Here is a 23,021-nt window from a genome sequence, read left to right as displayed (position 1 = left end):
AAACTAGGGGGTAGCCTATCAGACTGGTCTATTTAAAGCATCAAAACTGGGAAATGTCTCTGATAGGTGAGTGTCTGGTAATAAGTCATTAAATTACGGAGCTTAGTTTTGCAGCATAGGTCCCGCTTGAACAACTTTTCATTTTTGCCAGTGCACTGGAGGAATAAGGCACCTGATGGAGACAGCTTCTGCTAAGTGGGAGTTGACATTCACGCTTATCCTTTGTTACAACACTGGAAATCCATTTTGCAGGATTTTGACTACAGATCTTCCTTCAGTGGTTCTCCATGCAATACACATCCAAGAAATGCATGTGTGTGTACATATATATGTGTATATATATGTTTCATCACATCAGTGCAGAAAATTCCTGTTTTTCCCATACCTACTTAGCTGCCTCTGAATTGCTGATTTGACTGTCAGTCTCTTGCATGCAGCTCTGCTTGTAACTTCAGCCAGTCCTGGTTAGTCACAAGGAGATTTGGTGCATTCTCCTGTGTGGTTTGGATTGTAATGTATTCAAGAAGGAGAACCTGGAGGATGTGACTGAGAGAAATAAGAGGAAGGTTGCCCACACTTAAAAATGTAGAGTGAGTGCTTTGATGGGAGCAGAAGACAGCCTCACAGCCAAGCATCGCTTCAGCTTTATCATGTTGAAATAGCACAAATATTCTTGAGAGTGGTGCTCTGTTCTAAAATAGACATGGTTACCTTTAGGATAGTCAGAGGGGACTTTATTCTGTTGTGTAAGGCATGGTGTCTAAGGCTGTTTGAAATGTTGTAGGGTGATATTCAAGGCATTCACAAGGAGCTGCAGGTATAATCAGGGATGTACATCCCGTTGGAATGGAAACTAGGGACAAGACAGGACAGAACACATCTCAGGTAGTATTGAACACCCATTTCTAGGCAGCTGAGTTAATTGCAACCTCATCTGCTTTTGATGAGACCAAGTTAGTGCTTTAGAAGAGTTGCCTTGCATCCTGTTGCTGCAGTGTTACAGTTGAGGAGAGCTTTGCTGCTGGTAATAGATCACCCCTTGTCTGCCCAGCTCCGGGAAACTTAGCAGAGCTTTTCCACCTTTCAGAGCCTCCTGCAAGGCTTCTTTTAAAGGTGAATTCAGTATTATACCCACTTTTAGAAGGAGCTTTTAGCTTTGTAAAGGGAGTCAGCAGAGAGCAAGGTATGCAAACTTCTGTCAATGAGATTCTCTGTTATCCCTCAACACTGGGAAGATTTGTCAGTTGGCTTGCTCTTGAGTTGTTGGACAAGTGGTAGGTTGACTTAGTTTATTACCTCTTAGGTTACATGTGTCTCAACTGTATAATTGCCTCAAGTTTCTAGGGCTCATTTGCTGTAACAACAGACACTGTAAGGTGGTGCTGTTCTGCAAATGGTGTCCTGTTGGTCGCTGCTCACTGTGGTAGCCTGTTCTTAGTGTTCTTAGAAACTCTTCTGGCCAGTGTTTTGTCCAGTGCTTGTCTATGTCAAGGAAAGGCAGAAATTACCTCTTTCATCTGTTACAGTTTAGGTGTGAGACTTCCTGTAGGATAGAACAGGGAACAAGGTCAGGACGAGTTTAGTGTCACCCTGAATGAGGCCTGCTGCTGTTTGAGTAGCACAATGTTGCCAAATACTGATTGTCTTTTTCTACACCATTTGCATTTTACTCTCTACATACAAGAATTGATAGAATGCATATGGATATAGCTGACTCGGCTGGTGAAGCCTGTCCATGAGGATGCCAGGTTCCAACACTCGTGTACCTTTATTCAAAAGCTCCACTATATACGGTAGAAGTAAAACCAAAAGCAAATTAAAACAAACAACACTGGGGAGAGGTAGTGCAGTAGATTGCACGGCAGTAGAAGAGGTTTCTTGAGATTATCTGTTGCTCTCAGCCTTTCATTTCAGGCAGTACTTGTGAAAGAATGACAACTGTGGTTAATGTGACCATCTCGGCTGCTGTGGCAATTGATACAAAATCAGGGGATGAATTGTATCTATGTTCTTATTTTATCCTGAAGGTCCTGACTCTTTGAAGTCTAAATTGAACAACACATACAGAGATTTCAAGAAGAAGAAGACAACTGCCTATGTTACATATGTCATAAAAACAGAGCAGGCAGAATCATCTTCTTCCCATTCCCAGAATGGTAAAAACATCATTAATGTTGGCAAGGGAAACACAATGTATGGCTATGAAAATGGACCGTTGATACCTCTTCGTTCATACAGGTATTTATTTCAAACCACTCTTTTGTTAAGTTTTCTGCTGTTGGAATCTAAAAGATCATCTAATGGAAAGATTACAGATCTTGCTAAAGGCTGTTAAAACCCTGTAATGAACCTGTTCTTATTTTTCTCTTGCTCCTTTTCAACAGGGCATGTGTTGCAGGTTTCACTAATATAACCTTTATGGCCAACATGATTGAAGGGGAAGATAGTTATGTATCATTTTCACCCTGTTCTGAACCGGTTTTACTACCCCAGGATCCAGGTATAGTTAATGTCAAATATAGGACTGGCGGCTTGGCACATACACAGCGTGTGGAGATTCCTTAATTATGGCAAGTTTCATAATATCAAAACACCTGTTGGTTTCCCTGTATGAACTGTTTCCTTCTAGCTTTGCAGTGGCACTGCTCTGTAAATTCATACCTTGTTAGTTCTGCGAGTGATCCCCTTTTTCCGTGTAAGAATCCCCTGCAGGAGTAGCCAAAAGCTGTGCTACTCGTGGCATGCTGAAAGGGATTGGATGACACAGTGAGACTTTGGTATAACAACAAGTAGAGGATAGCAACTGATGTTCTCACAGTTCTGTTAAACTGGAAGCAGGTGTATTGGCATGCAGATACTGGTCCTTTGATCCCAATTTTATATTAATTTAACATTCTCTAGTTATTATTCTTAATGGGGTGTCAATACTGGAACTGCCAAAGGACAGTAAAGACAAGATATTTAGTAGAGTGGAGCATGCTCTGTCACTGGCAAGGTTCTGCTGTAGCATGTTGATTCAGTTAGAAGTTACTGAAGAGGTAAATGAGTAATACTCATTCTCTTTTATCAGGTGTTATTGCTGGAGTGGTTATTGGATGCCTTTTGGCTATCTTTGCTGTAGTCGCTGTAGGGGGCTTCATATTCTGGAGAAGGAGAAGGTAATGTGTGTATTATTGTATTGGTTGTGTTGAGGAGCACCAGTGTTTCACTTGAGTATCTTTCTCCTAGAAAGGGCTCTCTCTGTCATGATGCCTGTCTGGCAAGATGTTTTAAAATACGCTGTATTAAAAATGTTGTTTGTATGTTACAGATTAGAGTTGAAGTATCAAACCAGTTGTTAAGTAACTTTAACCCCACTTAAAATGTAACAAATTAATGAGTTCAGAAGAGCTAAACAAAATAAATCTTAATTCAGGGAACAGAATTATAGAATCATAGAATGAGTTTGGTTGGAAGGGACCTTCACGATCATCCAGTTCCAACCCCACTGCCATGGGCATGGACACCTCCCACCAGACCAGGTTGCTCAGAGCTCCATCCAACCTGACCTTGAACACTTCCAGGGATGGGGCATTCACGACTTCTCTGGGCAACCTGTGGCAGTGCCTCATCATTCATGAATAGTGATGAAGTCATTCAGTCAGAAGTGAGCAAACGTCTCAAATTATTGTGCTAAAAGTAATTGGGTGTAATTGTACCTTAGATGGTTTGATTTTAAATTATCAATTAGTCATTCTTTTTAATTGCTTTATAGCCTGTCACATGAAACTTCTATTCTGGAATTTCCAGAAGCTGATGAGTTTGAGCTGGTCTCTGTTTCCAATCTTGCCCACATAATCTGGGATGTTAGAGTGCATGAAGGCTTTTTCCTGCTTCTCACCATGTAGTACATCTTTTCTCTGGAGTCAGCTGTAGGGCCCTTAGTCCAGTTTTCTCAGTTTCTTTGATTAACTGCTGTTATTTTCACAATTTTAACCAGTAGCTGTGTATCACCATGGGAAGAGCTTCCTTTAAAGCTAGGAACATTTCTTTCCATTCAGCTACTAGTGAATGACTGACATATATCACTGTTGAACACTTCCTGTAGGGATTCTGGGATTGGTATCAGTTCTCCTGAGGTATTAGCTAGTGGTGCAGATCCCTCAGGTGTGCATCTTCCACCAAAATACGTGCTTTGTGTCCAGACTTTAGTTCCAACAGAAAGAAGCAGTCCCGTTGGACATCATCACCAAAAGAAGGATGAAGTTGTTTTTCTGTATTCCAGACATAAAGTTTGCCTCAGGAGTTTGGGGTTTTTTTCACAGAATGAGAAGCTTTAAGAGAAATTGTTCTTAACAGGCAGAGGAAATAGGTGTCATAAGAAATCTCATACACGTTCCATTGAATTCTACTGTGAACCTATTGTGTTGTTTTCTTTCACCTTATAGGAAAGATAAAAGAAATAATGAAGTTTCCTTTTCTCCAATTAAGTAAGTCCATATCTTTTCTCATGTTGTTTTCTGAGCTCAAGTGATATTTGCAAAAATTAATTGGAACTCAGATATTTGCTTTCTGAGCAGTTTTGTAGAGAATTTTGAAGTATTAATTCCTCATGGAACTGAAGGACTCCAGCATGCAGGCTAAAAATAATCATGTTGATGGAGACTTCTAGAGCCACCACAGGGATTTGAGTGTTCTCTTCATGAATCACTATTAGACACACAAATGCTCCACATGGTTTTGAAAAACAGGATGTTTGAATGAAATACAGGCTTCATGCACATTGAGGGAACAATCCAAATTTTTCGTAATGTGCACAAAGGCAAAATATGTTCTGTGACCTGAATTCTTCTTTTTCTTAATGACTACTTTGTGCTGAGCCATTAATTCTGATCATGTTGTGACTGTAAAAGCTGACCATGGAGGGGGTAACCACAATGTATTGGAAGTCACAGGCACTGCAGCTGAGTCATGTTATTGGTTCTGGCACCAATTTTTGTGCTGTTGGAAAGCCGTGGCCAGAGCATCCCATGGAATCCCACCTCTGTAGACTTTGTTGACATAAAATACACCAGGGAATGGGGTCAATCCAATGGGAGTAAGCAGCTGAGTGGCACCTTGTGTGATGTTCCTCTCCTGAAGGATCCTGTTCTCTCCTTGATTTAACAGAGCAGTTAAATGCTATGCTTGGTATCCTGTCCCATGTAAATGCACCGTTTTGAGGCTGCAACTAACAGTCATGCTTTCAGTCTTAGATTCACATAATGAAAAATACAACTGCATGTGTCTAATGAGCCTTTTTTTCTTCCCCTCACCCTCTCCTGAAGAATCAAGAAGTAAGTAAAGCATACTTTCTAACACATTAACTGAATTAATTCATGGCTTATTTACCTAATACCAGTTGCTGACACATGGCTTTTCTCACTTTAGATCAAAAATGATTAAAGTGGAGAACTTTGAGTCATACTTTAAGAAGCAGCAAGCTGACTCCAACTGTGGTTTTGCTGAAGAGTATGAGGTATGTGCCCTCAGTGGAGAGAGAGCTTCATGACAAATGTTTTTGGAAAGACAAATCATCTTTCCTATGGAGCATGCACAAGGCTTACTGAAGGAGAAGAGAAGGGTCCTTTTTTATAAAGATGATTAAGCTGTATGTGTAGCCTTCCCTTCCCTTATGCAGCTCCAAATTTAGTTGAAGTGCCTCATAAATACTTCCTGTCCTGAATTATTATCTCTGCCTGTGGGCTTGTAGCATGGCCTGCTTGTCAGATCTCTCACCACAGACAGGTGTCTCGAATCCTTGCCCTAGTCATATATAGAGTTAGCCTAGGGGACACTATATAATTTCTCTGCACTTCAGTTTTCTCATCTTGGGTTGTTTTGGGGTTTTTTATACAAATCAAGACAGGTCTGTTGCTAATCTCACCGACTTCTCCAGTGTGTGGGTGTGATTTGCAAACCACATGTGTGAATAGCTCAGTCAGAGAAACAGCAATTATGATTCTCTTACTGACCATAAGAGTTTTTCTATGAAATGTGCTAAAGCTCAGTTGTGGTAAGGGCCAAAGGACAGGAAGGAAGTGTCAGGGAGGATTCTGTGATGTCATGTCTGCTGTTAAAGAATCTTATTCTTTTTCTCATCTCCTTGAAGCTATTAATTGACTTTCTTATTCAGATTCTGTCTCTCTGTACTTCACAGGCTGGTGCTCCACCTTGCCTTCCTCTCAGATTTTGCTTCCTTCAGTCGCTTCGTGCTATGTTTGCTCCTCTCTCCTTGCAATGTCTGCAGAGCTTATGCAGTAGTTCTCTGCCTTGGGGACAGAAGGAGCTGCCATTGAGATCAGTGTCTGCTTCCACAGAGCTCTTTCCAGGCTTTTAAAGTCCATCTGTGGGTTTTAAACATGCTGCTATTCCTACCTTCTGTATTAATCCCTTCTCTTATCAGATTTGCCACTGTCACCCTCCCACTCTGTAATAAGATGATTTTTATTGACATTTATCCCAGTGTAACATGCCTACTTTTACAGCACAGGACATGAGTGTTTGGACTATTTTCTGTTTGTCACGTTTCTGTATGATTGCTGAACCAGGACCAGGTGCTCATGAATCCTCTTTTTATTGCAGGAACTCAAGTCTGCTGGTGTTCATCAGCCCAAATTTGCTGCTGAACTTCCTGAGAACAGGGGGAAAAATAGATACAACAACGTCTTACCATGTGAGTTACTCTCTTTGGGTTTGCAACTCCTACTGGTTAAGTGAAAACCGTTGGGTTTGGCTAATCTGGATTTTAGTAGTACCCAGAGGTTTCAAATGTCGTTTTCCAAATGAATGAATTTGGACTGCTGCTTTCCTGAAGTCAGTGTATAAGCAAACCTGAAGGAGCCTTCCCTCAAGGATATTTCTTCAGAAAGCTTCTTTAAAGAACTTTCCCTTGACTTTAATTTTCCATTTGTGAGACAGATGCAATCCAGGCTGAAAGCACAAGAGGATAACAGTTGACCACAGACAAACAAATGTGCAGAGCTATGAGAAATATTAAGACCCTGCTGGCCAGCTTTGCAGATGAAGTAAGAGTCTAAGCCCTGTCAAGCTGCCAGTGGGCATCCCAATGTAGCAAGGTGTCAGAATTAATTGAAAAGTGAACAGTGACAGGTACTTAAGGATGCTTTGGAGGAAAAATATCAGCTGCCATGGTAGCAGGAGACAAATCACTTTTTTTGTATCTAGTAATTAAAACGGTAGTAAATTTTGTGTTGGATTAAAAATATATAAATGGGCAAAACCAAACTGTGTTTAAAACCAAAATAATCTGTGTTTCTAGAGTGTTTATCCTGGCCACTCCTTTTTCTGAAGGCTACTGCTATTTATGATTCCTAAAGTTATATTCTTATTCTTAAAATGCACGTTGTTCTAGAACACCTTTTACTTAGAAACCATGCATTTATAAATAAACAATATTTTGCTGAAAGGTTCTAGTTCTAAAATTCATAATTTTCTTTTCCTTTTTTCTTTCTGCAGATGATATTTCTCGTGTTAAACTTTCAAATCAAAGCTCTGGAACTGGTGATTATATTAATGCAAACTATATGCCTGTAAGTTGCTTTTTTAGCTGAAATTAAATATATTGTGAATTTTTTTGATTTAGGCATAAGAGCTCATGCTGATGTTTAAAATCAGCTTTTATTTCTCACTGATGTGTGGGTATATATATATTTATTTCTTTTGTTTTTTTCTTCCTAGGGCTATAACTCAAAGAAGGCATTTATTGCTGCACAGGGTCCGTTACCCAATACTATAGACGACTTCTGGCGAATGATTTGGGAAAAGAGTATCTACTCTATTGTTATGTTGACAAAATGTATGGAACAAGCCCGGGTATGTTGTTATCAGTACTGAATTGTCTCTTGAAGGCAGCTGCATCTCTTCTAATTTTGTTGTTACCTTAGTGGTTTGGAGACTGACGACTATCTTTTAACAACCATCCTCTTGGTGGAAGACTGTTTTCTAAATTAAAAAAGCAGTTTTCTTTTTTGTTGTTGTTGTTTTGTTTTGTTTTGGGGTTTTTTGGTTTTTGTTTTTGGTTTTTTTTGTTGGTTTTTTTTAGCTTTTTCCTCTTTTTATATCTGCTGACTACCAGAACAGATTGTCAGGAGGGTTGTGGAATTACACATTCATTTAGGGTGGGTTCTTCTCTCTAAAGAATGGTTTTGGTAGATCTTCTCTTGCCCTGGAATAGGCCTTGAGAAGGGTGACATGCTTTCTAGCCCTGCTTCAGGTGGTGTGTTACTTAAAAGTGAGTTGCTTCATTGCTGTGTGTGATGTGTCTAACTTTGTAACTCTCTTCTTAGACAAAATGTGAGCAGTACTGGCCAGACAAACAGCCCAAGAGCTATGGTGACATTATTGTGACAATGATCTCAGAAGTTGTCCTTCCGGAATGGACAATAAGGGACTTCACTGTAGAAAAGGTAAGGACTGCCTTGATTGTTGGTTGTTAGTGTGTAAATGACCTTGTGCTTATGCAGATAGCTGTAATATCTTCTGCACTGAACAGTTAGCCCCATCAGCAAATAAAATGCAGCAGATATGAGCTTGGAGTAAAGTAAAAGGAAATTATTTCAAAGTATTCTCTACCACAGCAGAAGGAAGAGGGAAACTGGAATGTCATTGGTCAAATCACTGCATAGTTTGTAACAGGCATCTTTGATGAAGCTGAGCTTGGCCTGTGTCAGGAAGCCCAACTGTTGCTCCTCTGAAGCCAGTTTTCATTGTCTTTTTTGTTGTTCTGTTGGTTGTTTTATTTTAATGTCTATTTCTGCAGTCCAACACCCCTGAGAGCCACATGGTGCGCCAGTTCCATTTCACCTCCTGGCCAGATCACGGAGTGCCAGAGACAACAGACCTTCTCATCAACTTCAGGCACCTTGTTCACGAGTACAACAGCCAGAATCCAATGGACTCTCCTACTCTGGTGCACTGCAGGTAGGAAGAAGGTGTTTCTGTCAGACACACTTTTGTCTCATGGGTTTTTTTACAGCCAGTTCTATTTCAGTGGGATTAAAACCAAAGTCTCTTTGCCTAAGGACATGGGCTATTTACCCTGCCATACTAAAACCTTGGCCCTGTGCTTCAGAAACTAGGAGTGCTGTGTAGATAGCAAAGGAAGTGATACAAAATGTCATTAGAACAGAGCATCTCTCCTAGCCTGGAAAACTGAGCTGGAAAAGTTGTCCTTTCAAGAGCTTATATATATAAAATCTTGTGCATGTGTAAGGCTGAGAAGCCTCTCTCGGTGTGGTGGTAAAGAGCCACCCCTTTGTGCTGCCAAGACTTCTATTACCCATGCTGCTGAAATAGTAGGAAGCATCATCCTGGCCTGACTGGCTTTTCAGGAGGCCAGCAGTGAGCAGGTGGTTGAGAGCAAGGACGAACAGCCTGTCGGTGTCATTGCAGCGCTGGCGTTGGGAGGACGGGGACGTTCATTGCCATCGACCGCCTGATCCAGCAGATGGAGATGGAGAGCACGGTGGATGTGTACGGGGTGGTGTACGATCTCCGCATGCACCGACCCCTCATGGTGCAGACTGAGGTGAGGCTCTCTCCCATCCAGCAGCACATTCCTCAAGTGTGCATAATCGTCCGGATGTAGTCTGAATTACAGGAAGATAAGATATTAAGGAGATAAAATTGTTCTTCATTTAACTTCCCTCCTTCCTGCCTCGTCCCCACAAAAGTAGTTGCAGCCAGGGACCATAGTGCATTCAAGCAATCTCCTTGCGGAGTACTTTGCAGGACTGGCATTTGCAGCTGGAAGGAATCAAATCCTGAAGCAGACTTTTTTGCAGACTTTTGTAGCCATGTGGGTTTTATCCTTTAGCTGTGAGCCAGAATTATGTGGAATCAAGTGGTCTCGGTGTGCATCTTTGCTTTTGTGTTCTGCAGGAATCCAAGTGTTCCTGCTGGAATTATCACTTTGATCCAGAAAGGTGTGTGGACTAACTCAAGCTGATTTGAAAAAGGGTGTAAAATCTCCATCATGCAAGTCTGTTGGGATAGCGTTAGGCATGACAGATCCTAGTTCTAGACAGCAAGACTTGATCCTCGTTTTCTTATGGGGGGCATTGATCAGATGACATCATGAGGTCCTTTCCAGCTCTATTTTCTATGAACTATACATAAAAGTTCTAAAACAAGCTCTGTGATAACAGTGCAGTAGCCAAACCTATATTCAGAAGCAGAATTACTTCCAAAATCAGGTATTTTTTAGAAATGCATTATGTTCTCTTTTTCTCCCATCAGGACCAGTACATCTTCCTAAACCAGTGTGTCATGGATATCATTAGATCCCAGAGAGAGAGGAAAACTGACCTTATCTACCAAAACGTGACAGCAATGGCAATCTATGAAAACTTCGCACCTGGGCCAGCCTTTGGGAAGGCCAATGGCTACCACACATAGCCCAGAAGGAGCCCAGTGCCTCCAGGAGGTGCTACCTGCCCATAGGAAAGGGAGGTGTTCGACTCGTGTTTTCTGGAATTGTGTGCAGTGTCTCATGTCTGGCTTCTCCAGTTCTGTCTGCATTCAAAGGTGTGATCTACAGGAGGAAAAACACAATGCTGGCAGGAGCTGCAGATTGATGTTAAAACAACCCAAACAACAAAACCCAAGCAAAACTTTTTAAAGTTAACAGCGGAATCTTGCTTTTTCTTGGGAATTTAACAGTACTGATAGGTGAAATAGCATTTGCAGTATGAACAGTGAACTAGAATTTAAATATTGAAATAATAACACAAGCTTTTTATTACAGTTTTATATGATTTCATTTACAGACACCAGGTTTGTGGGCTGTTTGAATATATTTAATTATAAGTTTCAGGAACATATTTTATCTACTGTATCTGGTTACTTAGTTAATAGATATGTGCCTCTGTGATCTATTTTTTTCTGTGTTCCTTTTTATTTAAAAGGGGAGTACAAATGGCTCCTTCAAATGGACATTTATACTTGGAAATTGTGCCTTTTCTAGTTGCTACTCTAGGAAAAAAAACAGCAGAGATTCTATTTTTGTACTGAAACTCTTAATGAGAACACAGATTTTTAAATAAGGCTTGTGTCAAACTTAACTGTAGTTGCACTGTTGGCAGGACTCTCCAGAAGTTTGGAGCTGAGCTTTGTTTTTGCATTTCACCACAAATATCCCCTGCCTTAATGTTTCGGTGCCTCTGCCAGAGGAAAAAGGAGTGTGGTCTGTCACTCCGAGCTTTAACTGTAGTTACAAACAGAGCAAGTGAATCTGTGAATGTGTGTGCGGGGGAGTGTGTGGGGGTGTGGATGAAGGACAGAATAGCTCCTCCCTGTTCCTGGCTGATATTCTGTTTTTATACAATTTATAATGATTTATTTAAAGGTGCAATATATGATTTACTGAATAATGCTCACTCTAATAGAGTTTTTCTCAGGTTGGTGTCTTTTTATCATTGTTGTTGTTTTTCCTCAAGTATATAAATCTGTGAAAATGTTGAAACTAAGGTTCCAAGTGTTGAAGCACTCCCAAACGGATCGAGTGGCTTTACCATTTCTACCAAAAGACGTTGCACAAAATTCTGCTGTAAAGACAAATTTCTTGGTTGTTTTAGCCATTCAAAACTGAGACACATCTTACCTGCCTGCATCTCACTGATCCAGTGTAATTGTTTGGTAATTATTTGCAATATACTGCTGCTTTTGTTTTGACTGATCCTTTTAGAAACAGAAGGAACAAGCAGAAATCCCCGGTTTGCTGATTTCACAAGTCAAGGATCAGATTGGATTTATTTTGCTGGTACATAACTGTTAGACTTAGGAAGGCATTACCAATGAAGGACTTACATAGCTTGGGGTGGGGGGAGGGTCTGTTTTTTGGGTTTTGGATTGTTGCACTGGTTGCATTGCAGATGAATATGAAGTTTATGAATAATGCTATAGAATAGCAATAAAGCAGGGAAAAAATCTTATGAAGGTTTAATAACCAGAGTCCCTGGAATTCTGCTGCTTTTTTGTTGTCGTCGTTTTGGCGGTTTTTTGTTTTAGTAGAGTTGTCAGGAAAAGCTACAGATGCTAGGAGTATATGTGGCTTTACAGTGGAACCTGGCAGCCTCACAGGTCCTCCAGTGTCAGCTGAAGGAGAACATAGGAATTCCTGGTGCACAACTGTAACTTTACAAATATCCTGAGGAATTTTTCACAACCTGGTGTGAAACTGTGGTGTGCTGCATAAGCAAAACTGGAGGAACAAACCACAGTGCACTTTCGGTTGGTAGGTTTTGGGGTTTGGTTTGGTTGTTTGTAGTTTGTTGGTTTTTTTTCTTTGTAGCAGCCACTTGTGGGTTCTTGAATATAATTTTGTTTCTCTTTCTCTGGAAATACTTTAAAAGACCCTCATCATGAGGTTGATGATCCTGCCCAGCTCCATCCAAACTGGCAGCCCAGAAAGTGGATCTCTCACCTGCATTCTTCCTAAGCTGCTGTCAGATGACAAAGATAAACCACTCGGACCAAACAGAACCATTCCAAAGGAACTGGGAGGGAGGAAAGTCTGCACTTTGCAGTCATATTATTTTCTTTAATTCTCTTACTCTTTCAGTTACTGCACATCTGTGCAGAGCACAGAGCCAGTATTCATTATTCCAGGTCTCCCAAGAACTTGCTGCCTTAGGGTGGCAAGTGCTCTTTTGCTCCAGAAGGCCCTTGTTTTGTATAGCATAGAGGAGAGGGAGATGAGTCTTCCATGCTACATCATGTTGTTTCTATTCTGTTGCAGCAGAACATCAGAAAACAAGCTAGGACAGTATGTGTTTCTGCCTAACCACTGCCCAGATCCTCTTACAGAAAACAGATGGATCTGTCCCATTATTTTGGTGTTGGAAGCAGGCATCAAATTCTCACTTGTGCCATCATCTAATGAGTATCCATTTTTAAAGAACTGTATGCAGGTGTTTTTTCAAAACTGATTCATTGTGAGAGGAGACTGAAGGTTGAAGTAAATGACCTGTTGATTCTGTGTATAGGTGGAAAAAGCTGGCAAGGCTTAAGCTGTTGTAAACATATGGTTGGGCATAGTGTCAGTGTGAATAAGGAGGACATTCCTTGTAGGATGTCTCTGCAGGAAGAGGAGGACTACAGGTAATGCTCCGCTACCTTGTGGATCTGTCTTGGTCAAGGTGACTTGAATTCCTGCAAATGTTTTCTGCCTGCCCTCTGATGTTCTCTGTGTTATAATTGCTGAGATCTGGTCTCTTTGGTCAGTGTTTTCTCTCACTGTTGCTTATTTAAAGCTGTCCACTGAAAGCTCCACTGTGTGACAATTGCCATCTCTTGCATTTCTGTTCTACCCTTTTTTCCCATTTGGGGCCTGCTTAAGAAGGGAAAAGTTGATGTGTTTCAAATAAGTGACTGTTGAATATCTTGAAATGATGTACAAATTTTATTGTTTTCATATTTGTTGTACAGGAAATTTCAGTACATGTCTGTAATATTTTTAATGGTTTGATTTGTTTTTAAAAATACAAAAATAACAATTAAAAAGCATCATCCCAGAGCACTTTTTGTCTTATTTTTCCTTTGTTGGGATTTTGTTTTGAATAAAATTAATTTGCTAAAATACCCATTTCATAAGGACTTCATAATGGAAAGTGGGCCCCCATCCTCTGGGGTGGCACTTGAGTCAGTTGTGTATTGCAGTCACTGGAGCTCCTTGGGAAGGTGTTAATCTGTCTTTCAGACTTCCCTGGCAGGCCCTGGGTCTGATATTACTGTGTCCTGGCAGTTGGTAGCTTCTCGAAATGAACAGCTTGATTCCAGGTAAAGAAACGGGGCCATCATCCAAGGTCCATCAAAAGATTTCCATTCACTGAAATAGCCTTGGGGGAGGACCAATGTTTCTAGGATTTCTTTGCTTCCAGAGAAACAAGAGTGAGGACTTTTTCATCTCTTTGTGTTGTCTGGAGGTGGTGATAGAAGGAGATGCAGAAATACCTTTGCGATGTTATAGCTGGCTGCTGGATTACAGATCACCTGTCTGTAGATGCATAGAAGATTATCTCAGTTAAGTCCCTTTCTCCTAAAATTATTTTGTTGCCATTCCTGACTGCCATCTGAATCACTCCTGAGGAGGATCACATGCCTGGAGTGTGATACTGGCACACAGCAGCTCTCCAGTTCATCACAGGGTGCTTACACTGGAGTAAATCTTGTGATCCTCCGTGGCAACTGCTGTGTTCTGTTTCTGAAACGCCTGCATGGTGAGATGGGAAGAGCCAAGTGTGATTGTCTTGTCATTACTCGGTGGGACTGTGTGCCAGCCACATGACGGTGGTCTTAGCCTTGTAATATTAGAACTTCAGGAAAGCCAGCTGTTTTGGCTGTCATTTGGAGCCTTTGTCTGTTTGGGTGGGTAGGGATGAACCTGAATATCTGGGAATCACATTCTGTACCTGGTCTTGTAATGTGTTAGTTCTACTGCCTTGGAGATTAGAGATGGAGGTCAGAGAGGAGAGGATGTAATGTTTCTGCCCTGTTCTGGGCTTAATAAATGGGATGTATCGATGCTGCCTGTGCATGCCCTTCCTGGATGGGTGTTATCAGGCAGCAAATGGAGTTTGGAGATGAATATGTGAGTGTTTTTGTGGAAAAGGGTCAGAAATGGGGGCTTGGGAGGGAAAAACACCTGAAAGCTTTGCACAGTATGCTATTCTGAAGCAAAAAGAGCGAACCAAGGACTTAACACCTCCTGGGTTTTCTGAGTAAAAACTAATTAAAAAATGCAGGTGTAATCACTATGGTCAAGTGGTGGAATGTGGGGCAAGCGAAGATCAAGAGTTTACTTGCTTCTGAGATGGGCAGGTACAGTGTTCTCCACTCTCCTGTACTCACCAGAAAAGTTACTGTACTTCCTTTCTTCTTTTACTGTGACACTGCTTCAGGGAGTCTCTTTCAGCACCTCACGTAAGAACTCATGGTGTTGAAAAACCTCTGCCTGCAAACTGTTCTGTTTTCAGCACTTTGCAAAGTGTTTTTGATGTTGGTACCAAACTGCCTCTCTCCAATCTTGTGCTTCATTCCATTTTCCTTACCCTTGGACTTGGCAAACTGCTTGCCCATGCCAGCCTCCTGCCTGCGAGGGAGGAGGAGGCAAATGAAGCAGAAAACCTGAGTTGGAAGCACCAGGAGGAGCTGCTTCCTGCCTGCCTTGTTAGCTGAAGGGAAGGAGCTGTTAGAACATATCACATGGGGGAGAAGCTGGGAGCCCTTCTCAAGCTATTTCTTAGATCTGAAGAAAAAGATTATGAATCCTGGCCTGTTTTTCTTTGTCCCCGTTACTTAGCAGAACAGAATTTATTCATTCAAATTGCTTTCCCTGGGTTTATTTCATTTTAAATTAATATACATAATTTCCTGACAGCCAAAAGCAACACTAGCAAATTATCCCCTCTTGCTGAGAAAAGATAGTCTAGTTTGATCCCAGGTGACTTACTTGAATTCATGTTTTATCTCCAACTTCCCAAGTAATCAGAGAAAAGCCAGATTGTTTGGAGCAATGTTCAAGGGTAGTGCTGGTGTCTTGTGGACATCCCTGGTATATTAATAGTGCTGACGAGGATTTCTAGGGACACACAAGAGCTGTGTGCTCAGTGTGTGAGGGACAGAGCGCTCTTCACACACAGTGCCAGTCTGTGCTCGTTTCAACACAGGGCAGGATGGACAGGAAATCAGGGATCCTCTCTAAGGGATTTCTAGACTTCTTTTATTTTTTTGTCTGGCAGATTTTTGATGTGGTGATTTCAGAGCTGGGAATATGCTATCAGAAGAAAACAGGTTTTATGATAATGATCTAATGTCAGCTCTGATTAAGGTATGTATCTATGTAAGAGGTGGTTGTTGTCAAGCCAGAAAGGAAATATATCCTGTTCATTTCTGGTTTAAGCCTCCAGATGGCACATGATACCGCTGGTCTTTCCAAGGAAAGCTTTCCCTGCCGGGCTGCTCCTTTTTCACTTCCTTCCCAGGTTCTGATAACCTCCCTCCTCTCCTTCTGCTGTTTCCCTTTCCTTCTCCTTGCCCATGCCGCTTGCTAAGCCCGGGCCGCTGTGCCTGTGTATGGCCGTCTGCCTGCTCCACAGGGATATGTAGAGTGTTATCCACCTGGCCAGGTGACTTTTTCAGAAACTCCTAAGCTCAGTAATAGCCTGATAATGCCAAATAATCCTTTGCTACCTTGGGAAGTGCTCTTACGCTTCAGTGTTGCTGACACCTCGGCATTTTCTGATGGTATGTGTATTCCAAGGTGTAAGGGCTCTGGCTGGCACCAGCCTGGAGCTGGTTATTCAGCATTACCAGCTGTGTGCTCATTTCCCAGGTTATCAGTCTGCTCCACAGCTGTTCCCAGCAATAACAGATTTATGGGATTGCTGAACACAGTGCAGATACATCAATAAAGACAGCAAACAGTGACGTGCTTGCTCGTACTACTCAATACGCTTAACAGTTAAAAGGCTGTTTCATTTAATGGATCTGTTTGTGTGTAACACTAAATGTGACTTTTCCCTGCCTTTTTTTACACAGGTCCTTGGGGAGATTTTAAATGTAGCTTTTAAAGCATCTGGCAACATCTGCTGAGTGATTTTGGCTTCCTCTGTCTCCCACTTGAAATACGGTGAGATTTCAATACAAAGCTCTAGTGATAGATCCATTTTTTACCAACGAGGCAGTAATGGAGATGGGTGTGTGAGGGAGCTCTAAATCTTCTGGAAGATCTATCTGCAACTGCCCAGCTGCTTACAAATCCTTCAGCCTTTGAGCAAGGAGTAAATCAAAACTAGAAATAACATTTCACATCAGAACTTCCCATGCTCGTGTATCAGCACTGGTCCTGTGGAAGACCTGCTCTGAGCAGGATTTGGCTGAGCTGAACAGCTCTCAGATGCTGCCTCCTGGCCTGAGTGATGCTCCCAGTGCTGATAGTGACAGGCCAGGTTGTCACGTGCTGAAGGAAAGCTGAGTTCTGGAGGCCACTTACCAAAATACAAAGAAAAATTTGTGACCAATATAGATCAGTCAAACCTTTAAACTCATTGTAATTTAATTATAAGCCAGGTCTAAAGCTACTGAATTGGTTTTCCTCTGCATGAGGATCTAAAGTGTGACTGAGATGCCAGAAAATACATTTCATATTGTTTGTTGCAATCAATATTTTCTTGTGTCAAGTCACTAGCATCACATTAGTAGCAATCATGTTATTTGTGTTAAGACACTTGATGTTGCCACTTGGTATTTTGAAAATGAGCTTTTCAAGGTTTTAGAAGGTGTTACCTTTAAAAAATGCCACTAAAGAAAGATTTGAACAGTTCCACCTGGCAAAAATCATTCTTGGGAATTTCTATTTTATTTATTCACCATTTGGACATATTTTTAAAGCAATTGAAGGTAAAGATGAACATGGCTGTTTCAATCAGCATTTAGAAAAGTATTCCAAGTTTGTTTCCTAAAATGTGTTTTTTAGTCAAAGGGACTGAAATACTGAGAAATCCAAAGAAAGCTCTGGTTCCTGTGACATGTGGAACACGACCTTATCTCTCCTCTCCCATTCTTGCAAGTCAGACAAGAGAGGAATGTAAGCATATGTAGAGCAGGCAGTTTGCATGGGGCCTTGGCAAACCAAGCTTTTTTCTCCCTCTCTCTTTCTCCCTCTCTCTTTCTCCCTCTCTCTTCCCCTCTTTCTCTCTCTCTCTTTTTCTTTGAAAAGGATGGGACAGAGAATAGGGAATCTGAATGTATGTAGATGTCAATCAGTAATATCCTTTTAAACTTCCTGCAGATGGTATTCTGAGCCATATAGAACTGAAGGCAAGTTCCCTAACTCCAACAGCTTTCCTATGTGTTGATTTTGGTATTTTATTTGTTGACCTATTTAAAGACCTGTATTTTTTATGCAGTATTTTCTTATCTGATTTATAATTTTGAGTTAGGACCTTATTCTGAAGAGCTGTAGAAAGTATATGCTCTGTCCTGAAAAGCATTGCACTGAGCCATCCATCACATATATTTAAGCTATCCACTTCCCATTTCACAGACAGAAGTTAGATATCTTTTTACTTTTAATTTTTTTTCCCTCTGGCTACATTATTCTATTGCAATGAAATTTTAAAAGTCAGCCTGAGGACGGCACAATGTTATTACCAAACCAGAGCCCTATAGCTCTCTCAAAGTCATTGGCTTTAAATGATATTAGGAGGACATGGAAGTATTAGTCTATGAACTACAGTCAGTTAGTTCCAGATGAAACATTGTTGTAGTTGCAATTTATTACATGAAGTGATCAATATGTTGTAAATGCTTTTACAAGGCAGAGCCAGAATCCCAGTGAAAACACAACCAGCAGCACCACAGTCTGCAGAGACTGCTCTCTGCACCCAGAAAAACCACAACACTGCAGTTTTTCTTGGGATTGAGCTTTTACTCAGTGAACATTTCAACTTCCAAGGACTTTGCCGTTTAGTTTATTTTGGAAAAGGCAGGATGACTCTGGAGGACTCAGGTGGCGGCTTTCTCTGGGCTGAGGACACAGCTGCCAAGGAGGGAAGGACCATTTCCTGATTAGAATTTGCAATGAATGATATGGCCAGAGGCAGGAGATAAACACAACCAGCTGAGGCATGAGACAGCAGTGTGGTGATCATGGTCACTCTAATAAGCAGCATTTGCAATTATCTACCACTTTTCAGACTTCTTAGGTACAAAATTTTTAGGAGACATTTGAAGGCAGTTTTGCAAACTTCTCAGAAGTAGTTCCTTTCAGCAAAATGGGTGGAGTAGGAATAAAATCAGAGGGCTTTGTAGGCAATTCAATGTTGGTATCATTAACCAAGACAAACAATCATCTTTGAAATACCCCAAAAAGAATTTGCAAAATGAGCTGATGTCTTTGCTAGCAGCTGCGTTGTGGGGGTGAATTGCTTTCCCAAAGCTGGGGGAAGCAGAAAGCACTCTTGCTGTGGTGGGGAAAACCTGTGTGTTTCATGGCAGGTGTATACTGCAAATATTGCAGACGTGAAGCTATGGTGCTGCTTCTTGTTTCACACAACGGAGAAAGGAAAAAGTAAGTAATTTCTGCAGAGTTGAATTCTTCCATTGCAAAAAATAAAACATCTCAATAGCCTGTGACTGTACCAGAAACCAACAGGCAAACAGCAGGGAGAGATTAGTGTAGAGCCTCTCATCAGCCTCCATAGGAAAGGCATTGTGTTCCAAGCTGACAGTGCCCTTTTAATTTTGCTGGTGTGTAAGGAAAATTCTTACATGCTAATAGTCAAATTATGATTTCCCATGATTGAAAGGCAGGAGCTACTAAGCATAACAAAGTGAGTTTCCCCTGCTCACTAGGACATCTGCCAGTACTGTGATCAAATCATGGCTTTCCTTGGCCCACAGTCAGGAGCAAACTGCTTATCCTTGATCAAAAGCACAGTCTGCTTGTGTGGAGATGCTTTAATTATTGGTGACAAATCTGACAAAAGCCTTTTGAAGTGACAGTCTCAGGATGCCTCAAGTGTTCACATATGGGGGAATCAATTGACTAATTACAGCAAGAAATAGCCTCAATGAAACTGAAACATGAGGTGGGGGTCTGAGCTGCACCGAGACACAGGCAGCAGGTGTGAGGGTGGCCAGGCAAGCAGGACCTGCCAGGGCTAAGGACTGTGGGTGGGGGACGAGACGTTTGGGATAGATCAGTTGCTGTAGGATGTGTCTGGCTTTATGATCTGGTTCTTGCTATGCAAAAGCAGCAGAGGGGCCAGCCCAAGAAGTTGCAGTGGACAGAGCAGTGTTTCACAGTCGTGTCTTGCAAAGGCTTTATCTCCCTCTCATGGGCCAGTCTCCAGCAACAGCCCCAGGCTCTCTGCACCAAGCAGAGCCACTGCACAGGAAACCAATTCCAGAGTGCTCTAAGGGATGGAAAAACCCAAAATATCTCTTACAGTTAAATGAAATGCCATCTTTTCCCCTAACTAAATTCACAGCAAAGGCAGAAAGCAAATGGAAAGGACAGTGTAGTTAGGGTCTTGTTACACTTGGGCAAATCCCCCCCATCCTGCAAGGTTTAGCTGTGAGGAAGGATTTGTGACTAGGCTGAGAATGCCTGCTCTCTCCAATCCTCCCCACTTCCTTGGTAAACCAAAACCAGGCAGGCATCCTGAACTGTGGCCACAGGCCTTCTGTCTGCTAACGGGTGTGGGGAGGACTCATTTCAAAGGGTGGAAGTCACGGCACCCAGATGGATTCCCCTTTGGCAGGAGATGAAAGCGTGTGGTTTCAGAACAAAGAGCTCGATTTTTGCATGTAGGAAATTAAGAGATCAGCTGAGCAATGTTATACAAGCTGGAGTGGAAGCCTTAAAAGTTACAAAAAGCACATTATACTTGATGCATTCACCAGTGGTGCTGACTGAGGCATTCTGTGCTAAATGAAGTTGCAATATAGTGCAGGTGAGGGCACTGGCCCAGGACAGCAGTGGTGACAGCATATTCTACCTCTTCTACACTGGGGGATATCACAGCTGCTAAAAAGAGGAAAAAAGTGCTCTGGTTTTGTAAAAACAAATCCATTTGTGGCTGTTTAGAAATGGGGGCTGGAATAAAATGCAAGCAATGGTATCTGGCACTTAAGTTACAGAAAGCAGTAATAATTTTGTACTTTTTCTCAGTTTGGCTGGACTTGCGTGCTGGGAGCTGACTTGGAAGGACTGGGCTGGCATCAAGTGTTTTCTTATGCTTCATGGCTCCCATGCATGATGATGAGAACACACCTGAGTCAAATCAAGATTCCCATGGCACTCGCGGTTGAGAACAGCTTTAAGATCCTGGCTCTCAGAAAAAGCTACTGTGCTGTATGTAATTCCTCATTCCACAGGTTTATAAATGCTCCTCACGCTGCCTCACCTCTCTTCCACCCCGGGCTGCTCTCAGGGCTGTTCCTCCCACTGTGTCCCTCACTTCTTGCTGCTGGTGAGAGTTGTGCTCTCACTGGAGGACGTTGTCCCGGAGGCAGCACCAGTTTCAGGGACAGGTCGGGCAGTGCATGGTGGTGTGGCTGGGGAGGAATCCATGGACTTGGGTGGATCTGTCATAGGGCAGCCCCTGGCCCCTCTCCCTGCAGTGGCCGCTCCTCTGCTGCCAGCACCTGGGCACCACACCAGGCATGGATCTTCTCCTGGCCACGCTGCCGCCAGCAGGCCCAGGCTGCTCGTCTGATCTGGCCACCACATCTACTCCACCCCGCTCCTGCCACTGCTGGGGACAGGACAGGCAAGGTCCCTGTGTAAGCTGGCACCCAGTGGGTGGGTCTGCCTTCTTCAGACATTTCCCTCCAGATAGAAAGGGACTGAAAATGGTGCTGGGAGAAACAGCGAGTCCCGTCCCAGGCGAGAGGGCCCTCAGGGCCCTGAGGTGGTTCCTCAGGGTTCCTGCCACTGTGGGGGCTGAGGAGAATTTGTTTCAAACCTCACTTTGGGGTTGCTGGTGCCCACCTTGGTGGCCACCCCACACTTTCAAGGGTTACACCGGGCTGCTCCCCAGCCCACGGCACCCGAGGGGCAGGAGGGTTGTTAAGGAGCCCCAGGGGAAATGATCTTTCTGTGCATCAGGAGCCAGGTTTAACGCAGTGCTCCTACGCCTTCCTGAGGTCTGAAGCAAACCGGCCAGTAAACACACGGATTTGGGGATCTCTGGCAGGAGCCAGCAATGTCCAGAGCTGGGCCAGGCTGCAGGCTCACACCTTGAGAGCTGGTGGTGATGGAGGACTTGAGTTGATGAATTGTGCCTGCTGGTCCTTGTGCACATGGAAGGAGAAAGAAGGTGAAGGTGGAGGGATTCATGAATAATTAAACTCTGAGACAGAGGAACATACATAATGCATGATAAATTAGTCCAAGTGCAGCAGAGAAAGCATGGGTAAAGTTTGTTTCAACAAGCAGAAAATGGGATGTGACAAGCTATTTACGCCAGAATGGCTGTTTGCTAAAATTTTTCATTTATTTATACAGATTTTCTCCCCATCACAGTTAGGGGTTGGCCTAGAGTGGGACAGAAATCAGCAACTGAGACGGAAAACAAGTTTGGTTCCTGCTGGGTCCCAGTCCAGCACCCTCCCTGCCTGGGAGATCTTCCTCCCTGCTTAGTGCTCTTCTTTCCTTTCTGATAATCTGATGCAATATTTCCTGCCTGGTCGCCTGGGCTGCAGTTTGACTGAGGCTAAGGCGGGTAGAGTAATGCTCTTAATTCCATGGAAACAGAGAGGCCCGTGTTGACTCACTCTAGCCTTTTCTGATCCCAGATTCCCTAAATGTTTTCTTTCTTCTAAACTGTATTTGCTGTTACAACATAAATTATTTATAAGATGTTACACTCGTTACAGATGGTAATGAGGCTGCCAAGCAGAGGGCATCAAGTCTATACTGCAAGTGTCAAACTGATTTAAGAGGGGTGTATGTGTAAATAAAAACCCAGTCCCTTCCTTTTCTTGAACAAACCCAGCAGGTCTGTTCAAATTCACTTTTCCCATAAATAACTCTAAAGGCCAAAAGCTGCATTATTAGACTTGCAGAGTTGCTTCATCTGAATCAGAGCTCTGAGCAACATGACTTGTTTCTTTCTTTCCCCAGCTGTGAATCACTTGAGGTCTCCTTTCCTGTGTTAATGAGTAAGTTAGGTATCTGTCATGATAGATCACAGGACACCATAGACAGAAGGTGTTTATTACAGATACCTGCCACGCAAACCCCCCAGCTTTGGCAGAGCTGGTTTCATCCCTTGTGCTCATCACAGGCTGCTCATGGAGTGGGACTGTGTGAAGTAGGACTGTGGAGCTGAGGACTGAAACACCAGTTCTTTGATCTTGTCTCTTCTTCCACATTCTGCTCACTCCAAAGCAGCCTTCCCCCTCAAAGCAAGGGCCACTGGGTGCTGTGCTTGCTGACCTGCCTGTTCCAAGAGAGGGTATCTCGCTTCTCA

The 23,021-nt window shown here is 42.5% G+C and overlaps 1 protein-coding gene across 11 annotated transcripts in view; it reads left to right on the top strand.

Annotated features, from left to right (window-relative positions):
• The window catches only part of PTPRJ (protein tyrosine phosphatase receptor type J), a 75,162-nt gene extending 61,604 nt beyond the window's left edge, over positions 1-13,558 (top strand). For 10 of the 11 annotated variants that reach the window (XM_032111466.1, XM_032111461.1, XM_032111464.1 and 7 more), the window contains 13 exons: positions 2,028-2,238; positions 2,385-2,500; positions 3,071-3,158; positions 4,428-4,469; positions 5,307-5,315; positions 5,410-5,497; positions 6,604-6,694; positions 7,498-7,571; positions 7,720-7,854; positions 8,328-8,447; positions 8,801-8,961; positions 9,433-9,568; positions 10,279-13,558. In XM_032111466.1, coding sequence (XP_031967357.1) covers positions 2,028-2,238; positions 2,385-2,500; positions 3,071-3,158; positions 4,428-4,469; positions 5,307-5,315; positions 5,410-5,497; positions 6,604-6,694; positions 7,498-7,571; positions 7,720-7,854; positions 8,328-8,447; positions 8,801-8,961; positions 9,433-9,568; positions 10,279-10,437 — 1,430 coding nt within the window. In that variant the 3' untranslated portion in view covers positions 10,438-13,558. The remainder of the gene's footprint in view (positions 1-2,027; positions 2,239-2,384; positions 2,501-3,070; positions 3,159-4,427; positions 4,470-5,306; positions 5,316-5,409; positions 5,498-6,603; positions 6,695-7,497; positions 7,572-7,719; positions 7,855-8,327; positions 8,448-8,800; positions 8,962-9,432; positions 9,569-10,278) is intronic. The other variant, XM_032111457.1, reaches the window with a different exon arrangement.
• The last annotated feature ends 9,463 nt before the right edge of the window (positions 13,559-23,021 follow it).

The sequence above is a fragment of the Corvus moneduloides genome, chromosome 6 (genome assembly GCF_009650955.1).
Source record: "Corvus moneduloides isolate bCorMon1 chromosome 6, bCorMon1.pri, whole genome shotgun sequence".
Lineage (NCBI taxonomy): Eukaryota > Metazoa > Chordata > Aves > Passeriformes > Corvidae > Corvus > Corvus moneduloides.
The sequence above is the reverse complement of the archived record's forward strand: the minus strand, read 5'-3'. Positions and strand labels throughout refer to the sequence as shown.